General features: G+C 41.2%; 2 protein-coding genes across 2 annotated transcripts; both read right to left on the reverse strand.

Moving 5' to 3' along the window:
* Nucleotides 1–145: 145 nt before the first annotated feature.
* On the reverse strand, nucleotides 146–11,989 carry LOC310929314 (eukaryotic translation initiation factor 5A-1-like; the record flags this gene model as incomplete). Its single annotated transcript, XM_083892037.1, has 6 exons — nucleotides 11,852–11,989; nucleotides 10,592–10,773; nucleotides 10,370–10,474; nucleotides 9,550–9,684; nucleotides 7,733–7,788; nucleotides 146–419 (listed from the first exon to the last, which is right to left on the reverse strand). The coding sequence occupies exons 2-6, from the start codon at nucleotides 10,748–10,750 to the stop codon at nucleotides 146–148; spliced, it is 729 nt and encodes a 242-aa protein (XP_083748163.1). The 5' UTR covers nucleotides 10,751–10,773; nucleotides 11,852–11,989.
* A 1,493-nt stretch (nucleotides 11,990–13,482) lies between these two features.
* On the reverse strand, nucleotides 13,483–19,964 carry slc2a2 (solute carrier family 2 member 2; the record flags this gene model as incomplete). Its single annotated transcript, XM_083892038.1, has 12 exons — nucleotides 13,483–13,686; nucleotides 13,774–13,977; nucleotides 15,021–15,122; nucleotides 15,206–15,310; nucleotides 15,409–15,489; nucleotides 15,630–15,736; nucleotides 16,535–16,697; nucleotides 16,780–16,895; nucleotides 17,617–17,741; nucleotides 17,841–18,049; nucleotides 18,980–19,075; nucleotides 19,950–19,964. The coding sequence occupies 12 exons, from the start codon at nucleotides 19,962–19,964 to the stop codon at nucleotides 13,483–13,485; spliced, it is 1,527 nt and encodes a 508-aa protein (XP_083748164.1).
* Between the last annotated feature and the right edge of the window lie 743 nt (nucleotides 19,965–20,707).

Consider the following 20,707-nt stretch of genomic DNA (forward strand, 5'->3'; position numbering starts at 1 on the left):
TTCAGCTGCTCACTAGGTGGCAGCAAAACACTGTTCATGCCATGTGGATGTCTGTCTTTCTACCCATCTTTGATATGTTAGTTTAGTCGAGTACAATCACACTCCACTGAACACACACACATATATATATTCTATGACTTAAAGGTTATTTCATAGACTGCAGTGTTGTAGAATTCAGAGCCCCACTCCTATCCACAAGGTGGTGGTAGTGTACCGAAAAGCACTTTGTGAAACCGCCGAACAGGAAGCGCTGCACGAAGGTAAGGTGTGGCGGCAGCCAGGTATAGAGGAAGAAGACCGTGCTACAAGCCGTCTGAGAGGGCAGAGATGTCGGGGAACTGTCAGCCGTTCTGCTGGAGAAGAAGACGAGACGAGGCGCCATGAAGACACCGAAGACAAGACGAGCAGCCATGAAGACACTGAAGACAAGACGAACCGCCATGAAGACACTGAAGACAAGACGAGCCGCCATGAAGACACTGAAGACACAAGCATGCAAAGCATGCAAGTGTGCTTGCAAGTGTGCTTCAGAAAAAGTTAGGAATCTCTACCTCGAGTTTGAAAAAATAGGGGCATAGGGCCCCCAAACAGCTAGAAACGGCCCTGCCGATGAGGCAGACGAGACTACATCATCCGCAAAGAGCAGAGACATTTTTGGTACGGCTCTACTCTCTGGTTGGACTCGTCCGTCTCGTTGGACTCGTCCGTCTCGTTGGACTCGTCTGTCTCGCTCTGTCTCTCTGCGTTCGTCTTTTCAAAATAAATATTTTTCCGGTTCAAACTCTTGTATTCTTGTATTTTCTATTTATCTTAGAACAAAACAGGCCAATAAACATTTAGTGGGGAAACAAAAATACTTCACTTCTGTCGGGGGCCTAGTTGAAAATCACCATATATCATGATAAACTGAGATTATTGAAGTGAATCAGTGCATCTAATTCAATGTTTCTGCCAATCAATGACCATCTCAGGGCCGGATAATAATAATAAGAGGAGTTGTGTAAACATACTGTCCTTCAAAGGGTTATCATTAAAAAATATATTATTATTATTATTAGATTTGTTTATTTCAGGCTGAAGTAGCTTTAAAAGATCAACTCATTAAAAGTGGAATAAAATATTAATATCTAACATTTTTACAGCAGTTACAGCGGACAGAGTGGCGTAAAAAAAAAAAAAAGTTGTAGAATAACAATTATAATGTAATACATATTGATATGTAGAGATTATAAAATAATGATATACTAAATGTGGGCGGAGCATCTGGTGGCTGAGATCAGACAGCACATTCTCAAACGTCAATGCGGCACCATATAATACAAATTATATATATATATTATAATATAACTCTATATTATATATAGATTATATATCATTATATATATATATAAGTGTAAATGTAAGAAGTTGTATGTGAAGTTGTGAGTATGGAGGACCGCAGGAGTCACTGAACAAGTAATACAAGATGGAATGAAAGGAGGCGGAGCCAGCGAGGGGCGGAGCTCTATCTAGTTCCTATAATAACTCCACGATGTCGAGCGACTCTTTATTCTCTCGGTGCAAACATGTCAGGTCAGTAATTCTCTAACGTGGCAGCTCTGTGAATGTGTTGTTTTGGGGGAGGGTCTGTCGTCTCCTTAAAAAAAACAACTAACAAACGACTAATTTGTTCCTAACGGCAGAAAATGCCACCTTCTCAATGCTGTAAAAATGTTATATATATCGATCTTGTAAAGCTTCTTCAGCCTGAAATAAACAAATCTAATAATAGTATAATATCTTTGAAATGTTAACCCTTTAAAGGTGATGTGATGGTCATTGATTGGCAGAAACATTGAATTAGATGCACTGATTCACTTTAATAATCTCAGTTTATCATGGTATATGGTGATTTTCACTAGGCCTCCGGCTAGAAGTAAAGTATTTTTGTTTCCCCACTAAATGTTTATTGGCCTGTTTTGTTCTAAGATAAATAGAAAACACAAGAAAAGTTTGAACCGTAAAAATATTTATTTTGAAAAGACGAACGCAGAGAGACGAAGCGAGACAGACAAGTTCAACCAGACAGACGAGTCCAACCAGAGAGTAGAGCCGTACCAAAAATGCAAATTTGCAACAAAAAAATCCATGCATATATTCATTTCCACCGCCAATGTTTGAGTATAATAATGTTTTTACTGCTTGTTCCTGTACTCCTGTTGGGTCTCACATAACAGACCACGAGGCAGATTTTGATGGTGGGCACCCAGAGCTTTCTGAGACCTTCCCCATGCAGTGCTCTGCATTGACGGTGAACGGCTATGTCATGATTAAAGAACGTCCCTGTAAGATAGTTGACATGTCTATGTCATCGCCTGGCAAGCATGGACATGCCAAGGTAAAGACACACTGTGCATCCTATTTGGAATGCAGAGCTTAAGGCACTTTTGATGTTTGTCGTTTGTCCACACTCACCTAAGTTATGTTGTTCTTACAGGTTCACCTTGTTGGACACGACATCTTTACTGGTGAAAAGTATGAAGATGTAATCCCATCTACCAGTAACATGAATGTCCCAAATGTAACAAGAAAGGATTACCAGGTAAATAATCTTTGTTGGAATCATTGTAACCTGGTGGCCTGGATGGGTAATGTAAATCTGCAAAGAATTCTGGGTATTTTGTCAAAATGCCATTTGGATCACCTGGGGCCTCATGTGCAAAGACTTGCGCGGTTTTCCGTCTGAAACTTGGCGTACGCCAAAACCCAGAAACTGTCGTACGCACAAATAAATTCCGATGTATCAAAGTGTGCGTTACGCATGGATCCCAGCACGTTTCTTTTGTACATCCCAAATCAACGTGGAATTGAGCGCACGTGCAGAGGTGCCAAACTCCTCCCTGTCCACGCCCAAACGTGCATGGTGCGTTGGTTTACATACGGGACAATTAAAAGAATAAACTATTTACTCACCCAGGAGCCACCCATCGCGCACTGTGGCAGCCTCCAACCTGTTCCCAATCATGCTGTTTCCCAGCATCACCACTAAGCGTCGCCAAAGGAACAATAGCTGTAGAAACGTGCGTACGCCAGCCATGAAGTTGGCGCGGGCACCGCACATTTCCACTGTCATTTCACGTTTCATACATCTGAACGTGAGCGTGGAAAAGGACGTACGCCACGTTTTTGTGCGTACGCAACCTTTGTACATGAGGCCCCTGATTATTCAAGTGTCTCGACTTAGGGATGTACCTCCATTTAGAATGAAGAAAACAACATGTTTGTTTGTTATAGATTAACTGACTGTTGTCCATGAACTTTTCTTTCATGTCAATCTCTTTGCTTTCAGTTACTTGATATCTCGGATGGTTACTTGTCTCTAATGAATGATGATGGAGAAAGAAAAGACGATCTTAAACTGCCAGACAATGACCTGGGCAAAGAAATTCAAACCAGGTTTGGAAAGGGTGAGGACTTCCTGGTAAGTTCTGTGGCCTGTGTTTGAAAAGAAACATTTGCATGTACTGACTTATCCTGAGCAACTGTTAAAGCTCAAGCTTGTGTTTCTGAAACACTTGATGATTTATATCCATCTTTATACCCAGAAAAACATAACGTTGTCTGGTCAAACATGAAGCAAATATGGTGCAGTAGGAGTCTGGAAAAGCTTGCAATAGCAGGTTAGATTGGGATTAATGCATCCCAACCCCTCTAATCTGCGCTCGTCAAAGCTCTGTCCTCAAAACACTGAACTTGGACGGCCTGAAAACTTCCTTCCACCTCGTTGACGAGAGAGTTCTGCGACTACAGCTTTGTTTGAAACACGTGCAAAAGAAAAAACGCTAAACTTCATCATGAAGTGGTCAGTTAGTGACGGTTATGTCTGCAAGTAACCCTCTTCTTCACGGTTGCCCCAGTTGCAGTCCTTTTGACTCGCTAATGAAGTGATTCACACGCATTTGGAGACCGGGGTCTGATTCTACCGGTTTAGAGGTTTAAAACGAGCTGTCAATCACCCTAATTGACCAAGGTAAGCCTGAGCTATGGCGCTGCATATCTGAAGACGCTGCAATGGCACAGATGGTGCCAAAAGAGAGAACGCCTAGCCATCTCTTTACTAAAACCTCTGTGATTTCACTCTGCTTCATTTCAGCAGCATCTGATCTGGTCTCTATCACTGTGAAAAGAAAACTGTGGGTAAACTGACCGGTAAACTTCTCTTTTACAGGTTGTTGTGCTCAAGGCTGTAGGTGAAAAGCGAGCAATCGACGTGGCAGAGATGGTCAATTCTTAAACTCTGGACTGGCTCAGCTTCTGCTACATCATGGACTCACGGCTGACTGGCATTCCCTACAATCACACAAGTTAATAAGCAAATGCATCTTCATTTTGCAGGTAGTGATATTATTCTAGGAATTTGTAACATTCCTTATGATATACTTATACTTGCAACAGTGGGGTTTTATTTGATGTTTTAGAACAGGTCCAGTGTGTTATGATACAACAGGAAGTTGGTCTTGTAGGTCATGAACTGCTTCAGGTGGAATCTGACCTTGAGTATCAAACTTCTGCCGTCTTGATGATCACAACTGTCTTATTTGTGTCATGTCGGCAAAATAAAGTTACCAGCTCCAAGAAATGAATCCACCGTCTGCTCATTGAAAACAACACATGCCTCTAAGTTCATTTGGTCATTTTAGAGTTTCTGGAAAACCTTCTTAAATGTGTATGTTGGAGAAAAGTGAAGATTCAATGAAACGAGAGGCTTTGAAGCGGGTATGTACTTCAGCTGCTCACTAGGTGGCAGCAAAACACTGTTCATGCCATGTGGATGTCTGTCTTTCTACCCATCTTTGATATGTTAGTTTAGTCGAGTACAATCACACTCCACTGAACACCATCAGGAGTGTGTATATATATATGTAATATGTATGTATGTATATATATATACATACATATACACAGGCATATAAAAATATGGCGCTGCATTAACGTTTGAGAACCTGTGCTACCTGACCTCTGCCACCAGATGGCACTCGCATGGCATCAAACGTTCAGCTCCGGCCCCATTTGGCCCGGTGTAACCGGAGTGAGTTACTCACCCAGTGCTACAGCATTTGGGAATATGTATGAATATATATACATATATACATACTTACATATTAAATATATATACACACATACATATATATATACACGCTCCTGATGGTGTTTATGGAGGACAAGACCTGACATATCAAGAAATAAATACAATAAATGGCTTTACATTTTATTATTTATGTATTTATTTATTGATGTCAGGTCTTGTCCTCCATAGTGTTCAGTGGAGTGTGATAGTACTCGACTAAACTAACATATCAAAGATGGGTAGAAAGACAGACATCCACATGGCTTGAACAGTGTTTTGCTGCCACCTACTGAGCAGCTGAAGGACATACCCGCTTCAAAGCCTCTCGTTTCATTGAATCTTCATTTTTCTCCAACATACACTTTTAAGAAGGTTTTGATCATTTCCAGAAACTCTAAAATGATCAAATGAACTTAGAGGCATGCGTTGTTTTCAATGAGCAGACGGTGGATTCATTTCTTGGAGCTGGTAACTTTATTTTGCCGACACAACACAAATAAGACAGTTGTGATCATCAAGACGGCAGCCGTACATTTGTGAGGAGAGAAGTCTTTGCATCTTTACGCTCCAGAAGTTTGATACTCAAGGTCAGATTCCACCTGAAACAATTCATGAGCTACAAGACCAACTGGACCTCTTCTAAAACATCAAATAAAACCCCACTGTTGCAAGTATAATTAAGCAGCGTTTAAACCAGAGACAGAAAATGTCTGACAGGTGTCAGAATGGACGACAGGAAAAAAAACAAGACATTTAACTTTGTCCAGAACCAGAATATGGGCTTCAGAGACAACCGAATCAAAAAAAAAAAAGTTAAACCACACTAAATATCCATCGTCACGACTGACATGATTGAAGTAACACATGTCTGAACAGTCCGTTTGAAGCCCTGAGAAAAGAACTAATAACACTCAATTTAACCGCTTCATTTCGCTGCAGAGCCAGATCTGCATGAGAAGCCGCTTTCCTGTCCATTTTATGGCACACTCGCTTTGGTCACGACAGACAGAGAAAGACATAGGTAACATTGACAAACGTTTGCGGTTATAAAGTAACGACAAAAAAGTCTCCCGGTAAGAAATTGATGCTATTGGAATGGGACGGATGGGCGTGACCAGGAGGACGGACGTGAACGCACGCGCAGAAACATGCGACCCAAGCCCTTACAGCGTCATCACTGGTCAGCGCGAGAGAGAAACGGAGAGTAACATTTGGAGATGAAGGACGGAGGTTCCCGATGTAAACCTCACGTCTGCGCTAGGAAGCAAAAATGAAAAGCCTTCCAACCGGGCGCACGGCGCGCTCGCCACCGAACCATATATGCATTCTTTTGGCTCACCTCTCCCTGAGAACGATGTTTGAGGAACGGCGGCCTGAAGTCGTGAAGGCAACAGTTTCGTTTTCAGTTGCCTGAGCAAATAACATGCAAATTTGACTGCAGGGGGAGTGACGGTGCACGTGAAATATCTCAATATGAACTTCTGAACATCAAAATGGGCAAGGAGAAGAATCCAATCCAGTCAATCCAAAACATTTTAAGTATTAAGTATTGCTGTGGCCAGAGCTCATATTATGGCTTACCCATGTGGACTCTAAAATTAACGCATCTAAATGAGTCTGGTTATCAACTTAGTCCCTGACACGTCACATCCATCCAAATGTCGTGATTAAAAAAAGGGGGGGGTATTGTTAATATTACACTTTATTTTGTAGGAGGTAGCAAAGACAACAGGCAACATGCAAATGCAGGTCCTACGCGATGCACATGGAGACGTTATTTTGTGCCGTTAATCGTAGAAAAATCACCCTTTTTGCGTCTTGTTTTTTTTTTTTTTTTGATTTTTTTTTTACAAAAGCTACAATCCAGTTCAAAGCGTACACCCCCCCCCCTCAAAACATTCCCTTCCTCCACAAAAGATCTCAATGGAAAGAAAAAACACAAAAAAAAAAGGCTTCACCCCCACCACCCAAGATCAGGCTTGTTCAGATTGAAAATAGCTGAGGCTGAGAGAGCTCCCCCCCCCGTTAGCTTACAGACGCCCCACATGATTTGCACCTGAAGTGCAGAGTAAATAAAATGATGACTTCTACATAAATGAACTGCCAAGGCTAGAGGAACTAGATATCTACTCGCAGTCAGAGGCAAAGGCTGACGTTAAGGCTCTTACGTCCGAGCCTGCGTGACATGGAATGTCGGGTTGGAAAACAAAAAAAACCTTGAAAGGTAGAATTTAAGTGGAAAAGAAGCAGCAGCATTAACTGTACATGTGAGTTGAAATACATGTTTGGTCAAAGACTGAAAAAACAAAAAAGAACTAAAAATATATATATTTATCACAACTTTAAATGAAAATTTCTTTTAAAAAAAGAAATGTTACAACTTCCTAGAATAATATCACTACCTGCAAAAATGAAGATGCATTTGCTTATTAACTTCGGTGATTGTCGGGAATGCCAGTCAGCCGCGAGTCCATGATGCAGCAGAAGCTGAGCCGGTCCAGGTTTTTTTTTTTTTTTTTTTTTTAAGATTTCACTTGACCAGCTTTGGTGAAGCTTGGAAAACCACGGCAAAGGATGACGACGTAAGGATTTGAGGTCTCCAAGCGTTATCCTCAAACGACTTACTTTGTGTACTTCGCGCTGATGACTGCTTCTTCGCCGACAGCGTCGAGCACGGAAACCTGAAACGGAGATGGAGAGACAATTCTTAAACGACTCGCTGAGAACTTAACTTTGACGACATGCAGACATACCCGTCACTCACTGAGCACTTTGTGATGATGTTCGGCGTTTTCTTTTGCACCCGTTTCAAACATTATGTGGTCGGTAAAAACAAAGTACAATCGTTAAAGTACAAATAACAATTCTTTCTGTTGTCGACTAATCCATCGATCACTTTTCGATCATATTCTTTATTTTGGACTTCGGTTTAACCGACATACGGTGGACTCACGTGTGCGCTTTAATAACAACATTTATCGCTTTCGCTCTGCCTGTAATTCACCGATTACACTGACGTAAAGTACACATACGTGCAACTGAACTAGCTATAAGCTAGCTTCTTCCATGGTTTTCCGACTGATAGACGCACAACACAAAGGCATTAAGTACTTGCATCATATGCTGATGGTTAATGAATAAATGAGCATGTGATTCTAAAAATATCTACGGTACGTGATGATACAGCGGCTCAAGGTGTTCGTGCAACGTTTTCGAGCCCCTTCGTCCATTTCCGCCATAATTTGTGCGTTCTTCGCTGCTTCCTTGCGGGATGTAAACAGGGAGCAATACTGCCCCCCCCCCCCCCCAGCACTTCCTGTAGCTAGATCTGGATAGCTCGAGTGTGCGTTTGGTCGCGTTTGTTTGCACTTTGCAGATGAGCTTGAAGCGGTCGCTGTGTGGTTTACAACAACAACGCGACACGTACACACTTACATTTTTAGCGTCGACTAATCGTTGCAGCCCTAGGGTTTTGAGGACAGAGCTTTGACGAGCGCAGATTAGAGGGGTTGGGATGTATTAATCCAAATATAACCTGCTATTGCAAGCTTTTCCAGACTCCTACGACACCATATTTTAGTGGTGCAACGGATCATCGTTGATCCGTGATCCGTTCGGATCAATCATTTCGGTTCGGCACGCGCATGATTCGCAAAGGAACCGAGGAGCTTTAACGCACCGCGTCATTTGAATCCGCTGTTTTGGGGGAAAACCGTGACGGTGTGTAGGCACTGTGGCACAAGAAAGCCATATTTGAAGTTACATCACCCCGGTGTTTCACTGACATGAGTGAAAACGGAAGCTGCTCAACAACCGCTCATCGCCGCAGCATTTAAGCAGCCGTTTGCTGCACAATCTGACCGGGCTAAAGCTATCGGTGTGTTTATAGGTGCAGACGTGAGGCCGTGTTCAGTTGTGCAAAACGAGGGCTTTGAACACATGCTGAAAGTGCTTGAGCCACGTGGAGCCACCATGGAAGATAAAGAGGTCCACTACTAATATCCCAGTCACAACGGATAATGCCAAAAAATAAATAAATACAATACAATACAAATAAATGCAGTGAATGAGGCAGGACTGGGCCCACAGATAGGGTGTGTTGAAAAAGAAGATATTATGCCTTGTGCACTTTAAGTTGATTTTATATATTTTAATTGCATAATTTAAAAGTGTTATTAAATGAAAAGACAAAACTTATGTTAATTTGTCTTTTTTTTTTGCTGGTCCGAAAAATGATCCAATCCGTGAGTTTTTTGATCTGTTGCACCCCTGCCATATTTGCTTTATGTTTGACCAGACAACGTTATGTTTATCTGGGTATAAAGATGAATACAAACATATAATCCAGTGTTTCAGAAACACAAACTCGAGCTTTAACGGTTGCTCAGGATAAGTCGGTACATGTAAATGTTTCTTTTCAAAACACAGGCCACAGAACTTACCATTATGACGTCATCACTTTCAAACTGGGCGGCAATTTCTTTGCCTAGGTCAGTGTCTGGCAGTTTAAGATCCTCTCTGGTCGCTGCCGTGTCCTCCATTAGATTCAAGTAACCGTCAGACGAGATATCCATTAACTGTTATTGGCCACCAGGGAAGAAACAAATTAGTTTGACATGAAAGAAAAGTTCATGGACATACAACACAGAAGTAATACAGTATAACCATTCACATTTCAACACAAACACACCACGTTAAACCCTGATGTTGACAGTCCTATCAATACACATCAGACAAAATGTAGAAACAACCAAGGGTTCGAGTGATTATATTCAAGTATTGATCTGTGAAAAAAGTGACATTTTGATCTAAAATTAGCCAAAGGAAAAAAATGCAAAAGGCTGTAAATTCTGTGACATTTTCTTAACCAATAGTCAGCTTAATCTATAACAAACATCATCTTTCTTCATTTTAAATGGGCTAAATCTCTAAGTCGAGACACTAGAATAACCTAGTGATCCAAAACATGGCTTCGCATGAAGAGCTGCATCTAATCAAGGGAGAAACATATAGTATCCAAGTCCTAAACCTGTGGAACCAGTTTATCCTTTGACAACTGCTGAGGAGATCGTTCACCTACTACACATACGACACACCCTTTCAACAAACAGGACACATTCCCCAACATTTAATTTCCCCCATGGTACAATTTTTTTCTGTATTATGGTGTCTAAATAAACACCAAACCATTCTGCGTTGACAAGGACAACCGCATACCAGAAGCCCTTTGTAACGAAGTGACAAAAAACAAAGTTTATTTACCTGGTACTCCTTCCTTTTTACGTTTGGGACTTCCATGTTATGGGTAGATGGGCAAATATCTTCATACTTTTTACCAGTAAAGATGTCGATCCCAACAAGGTGAACCTGTAAGAACGACATAACTTATTCAGTCTCCAGCCGAGGTGGGCGTGGACAAACGAGGAAACATCAAAAAGTGCCTTAAGCTCTGCATTCCAAATGGGACGCACAGTGTGTCTTTACCTTGGCATGTCCATGCTTGCCAGTCTTTGAGGTAGACATGTCAACTATCTTACAGGGACGTCCTTTCAGCATGACATAGCCGTTCTTCCTCAACGAAGAGCACTGCATGGGGTAGGTCCGAGAAGCCCCGGAGTCCCCGGTGTGGAAATCATCCCCCATGACGAGTTCTGTTGTGCGGAAACCTAACAGGAGTACAGGAAGAAACATTAAAAACATTATTATAGTCAGACTGATGCTAGAAAAACCTTGGCAGTCATTTATTGGGCAGCTGAGTCACTAGATTATTTGATTTGGTATGGCCTTTGGATTAATTAAGTTAACATACACATTAAACTGTAAATCTAGATGTCGCTCCACTTCCTTATTAATTCACACACTTGCGCAATAATCATTTCAGGTTATTTATCAATGACTACTATTTTGATCATCGCTTTGAGGGTTTTTTTATGATTAAAAAAAGATTTTTTGATCGTTTCAGCTTCTTAAATGGGAATATTATCTAGTTCCTTTGCTCCATAAACAAATAAATCATTAATTAATAATCATTTTGAGAACATCATCATTTCCAGGTTTGACAAACAATAATCGACATTTCTGACATTTTATGGCCCGAACGATAACTCGATTAATCGTGAAAACACACACTCGACAGATTACGCGATTATGAAAAATAATGGTTAGTTGGAGCTCTATTTACACAATTCCTGTATCAATAACGTCAAGAAGGCCGCAAGCGTGCGAGTGTGTAATGTTTCCTTGAACAAAGTGTTCCGGTGAAACCCGTTAACGTCTTTAACGTGTCAGCTAGCTAACTGACTCATCACTTTCGCAGCACGGTCATTACAATGACTTAAAGTCGGCCTCACAGAAGCTACCAACTTTACGGCTTTAAAACGCGAGTAGACACCACAAAAGTGCGGTGTTTACAAGGCAACGGAGCCCCGACCATCTGGCGAAAAAAAAAAGTCGCTAGCCACGTTAGCTCACAAACACGACGCACACCCATGGACGGTGACTGGCAAAGCTAGTGCTAATGTTAGCCAAACTCAGCGTGGCAGCGCCTTCAACTTTCAAACCTAGCATTTCGTCTCACTACTGGTTTAATAAGTTACTCATTAACCACGGAGACGACAGACCCAGCCCCCAAACAAAATAATAAACATTCGCCGGAGCGGACACTATTTTTTACTCAAGACGAAGGCCTTCTGCGTTAGCGTCCGTCAAAACTGCTAGCTTAAAGTCACTCGGTGTTTATCTTACCTTTAGTCCTGTTAGCACCGAAAGAAGAAGGAGTCGCTTGACATACGTGGAGCTTTTGTACCAGGAGGGGCAGGTACAGGCTCCGGTGACACAGGGAGTGGAGAGGAAGAACAACGAGAAGGTCGAGTACGTCACGACGTTTCCTCCCACCTGTCGAGCTGTCGCTCTCCCTTTCCGGAAGTTTATCCCTGACGTCAAAAAAAACAAGAGCGTCATGACGACTTCTTCTTCTTCTTCTTCTTCTTTTGAGGTTGTATGGCAGTTGGCGAACGCCACCATCTGGTATGGAGGGTGGATCAAAATGTTAGCAATGAACTACTGCTCAAAATAATAACAATATAAAGATAATAATAATCTGGAAATGACTATTATATAATAATTATTTAATTAGTATTAATTAACTAAATAATAATATAATAAAAAAATATAATAATTATAACAATAATCCGGAAAAATTACTTGTATTATTATCATTTAATTGTTTTTATTTAATTAATTAATTAATTAATTAATTAATTAATTAATTAATTAATAAATAAATAAATACATAATTCGGAAAATGACTATTATTATTATTATTTTAATTAATTAATTAATTAATTAAAGAATGATAATAATCATTATTATTATTATTATTATTAATAATAATAATACAAATAATATTAAAACTTTTGTGTCTCTTAAAGGTGCCATATGTAAGAATGTGGCCAAAAACGGTTACTACATAATACAGAGGTCTTTTAGGTTTCGTTTTCTGACGTAACTGGCAACCCGTGGTTGCTCTACTGACTGCAATGATTGGTAGACGGCAGTAGGTGGCGCAACATGACGCCAAAACTTATTTTTAATGCAAATATTTTGGCTGTACTGTTTATTCCTGAGTCTCTGTGACATATTAGGAGGATTTTATGACCAGTTGCTTTAAATTTATTACATAATGCACCTTTAACTTTTAGATCATAATTTATCTTTTCACATTCATATCCCTGATATGACACGTTTATCTTCCTTTTGATGATGCTCATCCATCTCCACATGAGGGTTGCGGTTGCTGGTGCCAATCCCAGCGGACATAGGACAACCTGCAACCAGGTCAGCTGATGAAATCACCAATTTGCTCAGAACGAAAATTATTTTAGCGACGTTGGCAAAATCAACACCTTTAACTTGAGTTAAGCCTATGAAACGGATTAAAACATTTCCAGAGAAAACCAGAGAACATGTGGAAGTGGACATAATATTCACTTTCGGGTTTATTGCATAAAAAAAAAAAAAAAAACACATTGAAAAACAACAACGAAAAAAGTTTAAATTAAAATGCCATTATTATGACAACCTTTCCCCGGGCCTTGTTTGACCTCCGTCCTGCAGGATTCTGTAAAACAAAATGTTATTGGTGTAAACCACAGGTGTCAAACTGGCGGCCTGCGGGCCATATGCGGCCCCCCCCCATGTAAAAACATGGCCCACGACCTCACCGTCTTTTAAACACAGTGGGAGAGAACCCCCACCCTCCAACACTTACAGTTGATCCTGTGCACCGTAGCTCTCATAACACTGTCACGATAAACACTCACATCTGAAAATACTGACAGAAGACGAGCCGCCACACACGCGTGCGGCCGTCATATTTAGGCGTCCGTGGACGTTTTGAGCTGCTGCATTTCACCAATGTCTTTGGGACTCGCCGGCAGCTCCTTGCGTCCCTTCTGGAAGATGGCGGCGATCTCCTCAAACGTTTTCCCTTTGGTCTCGGGCACTCGGAGGTAAGTGAACACAGTGAAGCCGAGCAGCAGCGCTGCAAAAAGGATGAAGACGTAACAGCCCAGCCAAACCTGGAAAAAAAACAACAACACGCAAAGGCAAGTCAGCACGGCCAGTTTGTGTGATACTGTGTGTGTGTGTGTGTGAGCACTGCTTACCTGAATATAAGAGAAGGTCATGCCGACAATGAAGTTGCTGGTCCAGTTGCAGCAGCCAGCCAGGGCGATAGCTGCAGGCCGAGGGCCCTGACTGAACAGCTCTGCCACGATGAACCAAGGGATTGGACCAGGACCGATTTCAAAGAAAGCCACGAAGAGGAAGATGGCCGACATGCTGACGTAGCTCATCCAGGAGAACTGACTCTGTAAGGAGGAGTCATCCGGGTCAAACCAAAAAACATGAATCACTAGTTAGTCAGAAGTAGATTAGTCAGAATTCTGACTTTAATCTCGGAACTCATGCTGTAATAAATCAGAATTCTGAGATTAGTCAGATGACTTTATGGTGATGTGATGAATATGAATTTTCTCAACAAAACATTTGGACTATACGGAAAAGTATTAGCTCCACATGTAAAAAAATATATTTTTTTTAAATAAAACAGCATGAATTCTGAGATTAAAGTCAGAATTCCGATATTTTTTCTGACGTTTCTGCCTATTTTTTCTAGGAATTCTGAGATTAAAGTCGGACTTCGGATTTTTTTTCCTCAGAATTCTGATTTTTCTCTCGGAATTCTGAGATTAAAGTCAGAATTCAGATATTTTTTTCTCAGGATTCCAACTTTTTTCTAGGAATCCTGACTTTTTTCTAGACATTCTGAGATTAAAATCGTTATTCAGATTTTTCTTCCTAAGAATTCTGATTTTTTTTTCCTAGGAAGACTGAATTTTCTCTCGGAATTCTGAGATGAATCTCATATTCAGATTTTTTTTTTCTAGGAATTCTGACTTTTCTCTCGGAATTCTGAGATTAAAGTCAGAATTCAGATATTTTTTTCTCAGGATTCCAACTTTTTTCTAGGATTCCTGACTTTTTTCTAGTAATTCTTAGATTAATCTCATATTCAGATTTTTTTTTCTCAGGATTCCGACTTTTTTTCCTCAGAATTCTGAGATTTAAGTCGGAATTCTGTCTTTTCTACAAATTCTAACTTTTTTTTCTCAGAATATCGAGATTAAAGTGAGAATTCTGACTTTTTCCTCAGTATTCTGACCTCTTTTCTCGGAATTCTCACCTTAGAGTTCTTTAAATTTAAAAAATATATATTATTTTACACGTGGCCCTAATATTCTCTACCGTAAGAATGTTCTGTCAAACAGAGCAAAGCTGAAAAATTAGTTTAAAGATGAAAAAGTGAAGCTCAGGTCAGAATGCTCATGCTCCGACACCAGTTTGAACGAACCTGGAAAGCGAGGCCCACCGTCATGGCGATGGCACAGCAGCACATTCCTGACAGACCGACCAGAGTCAGGGAACGTCTGCCAGCTTTATCCACAAGTGCAACCTACAACACACAGGGAACAGTTTAGTGGTACGTACGTGTGTGTGCATGCGTGTGTGTGTGTGTAAGAGTGTGTAGCTTCTCACAGACACCATAGTGAAAACTGTATTGATGACCCCAACTCCTATAGTGGCATAGACAGGCTGACTGATGCCCGCCTGAGTGAAGATGGCCGTAGAGTAGTAAAATATCTTGAAGGCAGAACAAAAAAAAAAAAGAGTCAACCAGGAAAAGTAAAGAGAAAAAAGGAGTTGAACTAACGGGGGAAATCATCTGTGAATGGACTCACTGCGTTGATGCCGGACAGCTGTTGAGAGAGATGCATCATGAGGGCAACAAACAGCTGCTGTCTGTAAGCAGAGGAGCGGATCTCCACGGGAATAAAGAACACAAGAGCCTCGTCATTCGTCTTGAGTGGATTTCTAAAGCACATCAACGCACATACGGCACATCTGTCGCTGTCGGCGATAAACTGACGGTCGTGTACGACTTCAACATCTGTCGACCTACCAAAGACAGGATGGAGACCCTGGGCTCCTTGTCCGCCTCTTCTTTCTCTCTCTGCATTTCCTCGAGATCGGCAGTGGCGTCACACGGCCCTTTAAGACGACGCAGACCTGCAAAGACACAACAATCAAAAGACTTTAACGACATATCTTCAACCTAGTGTACTCGGGATGGGGCCGATCCGATCCAGTATCGGTATCGGGTTCCGATAAAGACGTAATTGACGGATTGGAAATATCCGATCCAACTGTAGAGATGTCCGATCCGATCCGTCTGCTGAAACGTCTCCACGAGTGATTCCCTGACCGCTCTGCTAGCTGGCTTCAAAACAACCTGGAATGGCTTTCCTGTACGGAGGCGTGTCTCAATGAGGCGCGGAGTAATGCTGCACGATCCGTTCGGGGAATCCATTCCACAGTTTACAGCCAGCTAGCAGACGAGCACGTCCTCTGCAGCCGACGTAATCCTAGCCGTCAAAGCCTTATATAAAATCAACAATAATGATGATGATAATAATAATATTAAAGCAAACAGGATATCGGAATAGTATCGGTATCGGCAGATATCCAAATTCAGGGATCGGATCGGATTGGAAGTGGTGTTTGCGCAGCCCAAACAAAAAAGTAAGCAGTACTTTAGCTGTATTTATATACCGTTTATATACTGCATAGTACAGGACCACACGGTTGGTGTAGTGGTTGGTTTGCGCTCTTGCCTTTGCAGCAAGGTTTGGGACCCGGTCGGAACCACTAAGGGCCTTTCGTGGGTTTTCTCCGGGTTTTCTCACAGTCCAAATGCAACCATGCAATATATGGATTGGGGACGAGGTAAATTGGACACTCTAAAGGTTGTTTGTCTCTATGTGTCTCTACGTCTGCGTAGTCTAATAAAATAAGTGTAATCCTTACTGTTGCGAGCCTGTTCCTCCTCGCCCAGCACAATGAGAAGGTAGCGTGGGCTCTCGGGACAAAAGGGCAGCAGAACGGACTGCAGCACTGCCGGAGCTCCGGATAGACCGAGCAGCAGCGGCCACATGTCATCGTTACCGAGCACAAAGTCCAAGCCGATCACCTGCAAACGCAAGGCAAACGCAACACTTTAAGCGATAATGTTTTTTTTAAGGGGCCTGTTGTTGTTGTTGTTAAAGCCTCACCTGGCTGATTAAGATGCCGACGACGATCGCCAGCTGGTGCAACGTTCCCAGAGCCCCTCTGTAAGCCTTGGGTGCGATCTCTCCGATGTACATCGGCACGAGTCCAGATGTCAAGCCTGAAACACACACACATATACTGTATATACACATATGTACATATATATATCTAAAGCACATGTGTCAAACTCAAGGCCCGGGGGCCAGATGTGGCCCGCCACGTCATTTTATGTGGCCCGTGAGTGATTAATTGGTCTTAATTGTGTTAAAATAGTTCTATGCTGCTTTAAGACGTGCGTTGACCATGAACTACATTTCCCACAATGCATGGCGATTGCGTCACACTCTTAGAAATAAAAGTGCTAAGTAGAACCATATAAGGTTCTTTGGCTTGTCCTCATAGGAGAACCCTTTTGCAGGGTTCCACCAAGAACCCTTTTAAAACCCTTTATTCAGGAAAGGGGTTTTAAAGGGTTCTCTGGATCAAAATGGTTCTTACTGGAACCATTAGTGTTACCAAGAACCCTTGAAAAACCCTTTCTTGGGGAAAGGGAAGCAAATGGTTCCAGGAACCCTTATTTCTAAGAGTGTACCCGCAAAGTGTCGGCACCACCGCTAGATAGGTCAGTGTATCATTGTGTGTGCATCATGCGATGAGTGAAATAAGTTATAAATACAGAAAGTTATTTATCAATATGTTACGGAGAAGTTACCTTTATTTTACATTATATTTGGTGACATTTAGTTACATTTGGCCCTTTGAGGGTAACCATTATGCTGATGTGGCCCAAATGACTTTGACACCCCTGATCTGAAGCAATAAGATGCACTTTACCGTACCGCAGTAAAAGCCCATGACGGCGCGGCCTGAGATGACCATGATGTGAGGTTTCCATATTCGGCACAGCCCCATCAGCAGTCCAGCAGCCACTGCCAGAACGTTGACCATCAACATGCCTTTCACCCTGCACGTCACAAAGAGACGCATAGAAACGCAGGACGCAGGTCAGGAAAAGCAGTGATGCCACTCACATTTGCCTCCCATCTCATCTCATTTTCCTCACCTTCCTTTCAGGTCTCCAACAAAGCCCACCAGAAAGGAAGAGAGGACGCCGCCAATGGAGAAGATGGCCACGGACAGCGACCAGTACATGACCACGGTGGGATGTTGCCCCACCTCAGGCAGGTCTTCCCCACCTGTGCTGTTGTCCACAGGGACAGCGGACGTCTCCGTCCAGACGCCCAGGGAGCGGCCATAATGCTTTTCAATCACCTGCGACAAAGATACCAGGCTTCACTGAACACTGAGACACAGGGGGAAAACCAGTAGCTGCAAATGACACCATTGTGATGAAATGTCAATGGTGTGGAGTGAAGCTATATATCAGCATGCAGAGAGCAGAGCCATGTGTCACAGTCAAAGAGCAAAGATTAAACAACATGGATAATGCAATTTTGCCAGTGAAGCAAATCAGGATGTGAAGAATATGCTGAACAACCATTAGTGAGATGCAAAAAAAAAGAACTTCATTTGTATGGAAGTCTATGGGAAAGTGACTCTATCTCAGGCATATATATATGTGTGTGTATACATATATATATATATATATATACAAATACATACATATACATATACACATACATACATATACATATATACACATACATACGTATATATATATACATACATACATACATATACATATATATATGCACATACATACATATATATATACACATACATACATATACACATATATATATACATACATATTCATATATACACACATATATATATATACATATATACACATATATACATACATACACATATATACATACACATATATACATACATATATACACACATATATATACATACATATATACACACATATATATACATATATACACACATATATATACATACATATATACATACATACATATATACACGTGTATATATATATATATATACACACACATGTATGTATATATATACACGTGTATACACACAAATGTATACATACATTTATATACACAAATACATAGTATATGTATACACACATATATATATATATATATATATATATATACACACATGTATACAGATATACAAACATATACACATATACATACATACATACATACAAACATACATATACACATACATATATACGACATCACGACCAGTAGAGTTTACCTTCTGTGGCGCGTTGATGACGCCGAGGCTGTAGCCGTACTGCAGGGAGCCCAGAGCTGCTGTGAACACGGCCACGGCCAGAGTGCCCGTCAACTGCTGCAGAAGGTCAAAGGTGAGGAGTGAGGAGGTTCACGCTAATATTACTTTAGGTGCTTGAATAATCACGCACATATTATGTGCACAACAGGTGTTTAAGCGGGGCTATGAGGCCTTACCCGTGCCCCAAAAACTCTGCGGTTTCTGGGGGGGGAATGTGCACCAAGTTGATCGTACGTGAACGGAACTCAGCGCACGGGTTTATTAGGTCAGGGCGGTCAAAAAAGTCAGTAAAACCCGAAAGCCGCCATCTTGGATTGAACGCCAACTTGGAGGCAATTTCGGCGATTTCGCACCAATGGCATTTGAACAAACTTGTCCTAGAGTTTTAGTCCAATCACCTTCACTTATTATTATTATTATTATTATTATTATTTATAACTGTTGGCTATATTTTCTGCACACTAACTGCATTCAACACTCATTTTGCACTTCAGGCTAATTTCCTGTAGACTGCTCATCATCTTCCAAATACACTTAGGCATCTTTCTCCTGGTTTTTGTGACACAGAGTACTTATTATTATGACCTGGCAAACATCACATATTACAGAAAAGTCAAACTAAGCATTTAAAAAAAAAAAAAAAAAAAAAAAAGTTGCAAAAGTGCTCTTAAAACTACTTAAAACTAACTTGTTTTTAAAAACAAAAAGTCAAAACTGTTATAACATTCACCCATAACTTAGTCGTCACAAATGAAAGGTGCAGAAAAGGCTACAGTACATCATCAATACATTCATATATATACATATATGTTATAGTGAGTGCATGCAGATAAGACTAAGACTAAAAGCATCTCTCACAGCTTAATTATTATTTTATATACATACATACACATGTCACATAAATTGAAAATATCAAGAGGATTGTTCTTACCTTTGCAGACTCCATGACCGGTCCAGAGAGACACAGACACACACAGCCAGAGGAGGCTAATGATCAATGAAGCCGTGAGCTCAATCACGCTTTGTCCACTCGCTAATCGACCGACACATGCATGACCACACGCACACGGACACACACACACACAAACAGACGCACAAAAACAGCAGGAGAAAACTACATGCAACACAAGTCTTACTCCTCCTTTGCACGGAAACACATTTTGTCTAATTTAACAGAAAATAACACAGAAAGATTTCAGGGTTAGTGTACTTTGATACGATTAATGGTGCTCTCTATCTGTCACACACACACAGTTAATGATCAACAGGGGGTGGACAAAGTCTGAGGGTCGACGCTGATACACAATGTGCACGGGTGCAAAAAAAACACACAAAAAAAGGGGGTAAAAAAACACACAAACCAGCAGCACGGTGTCGTTTTTGTGTCAAGAAAACACAACAAATAAATGCTCTAGTTTCATTTATTTCTCTCTTCGTACAGCATCTCTGTTACAAAACAAATCAATCCCCAAAACAGGAACATTAGTAATGTGCTTTGAAAAATAAAATAAAATAAAATAAAAATAAAAATCAAGAATACAGTGGGTGTTTTCTCAGTGTAACGACCACATGGTTCACATGTTATGCTCAGTATTCTCACACACACACACACACACAGGGAAGACTGGTGGTTTCTTCAGCTTGGTTCGTTATTGCTAAATGTTAGCCCCGCCCCCCACCCCGCCCCTA

Source organism: Microchirus variegatus (genome assembly GCF_963457635.1).
Source record: "Microchirus variegatus genome assembly, chromosome: 7".
Lineage (NCBI taxonomy): Eukaryota > Metazoa > Chordata > Actinopteri > Pleuronectiformes > Soleidae > Microchirus > Microchirus variegatus.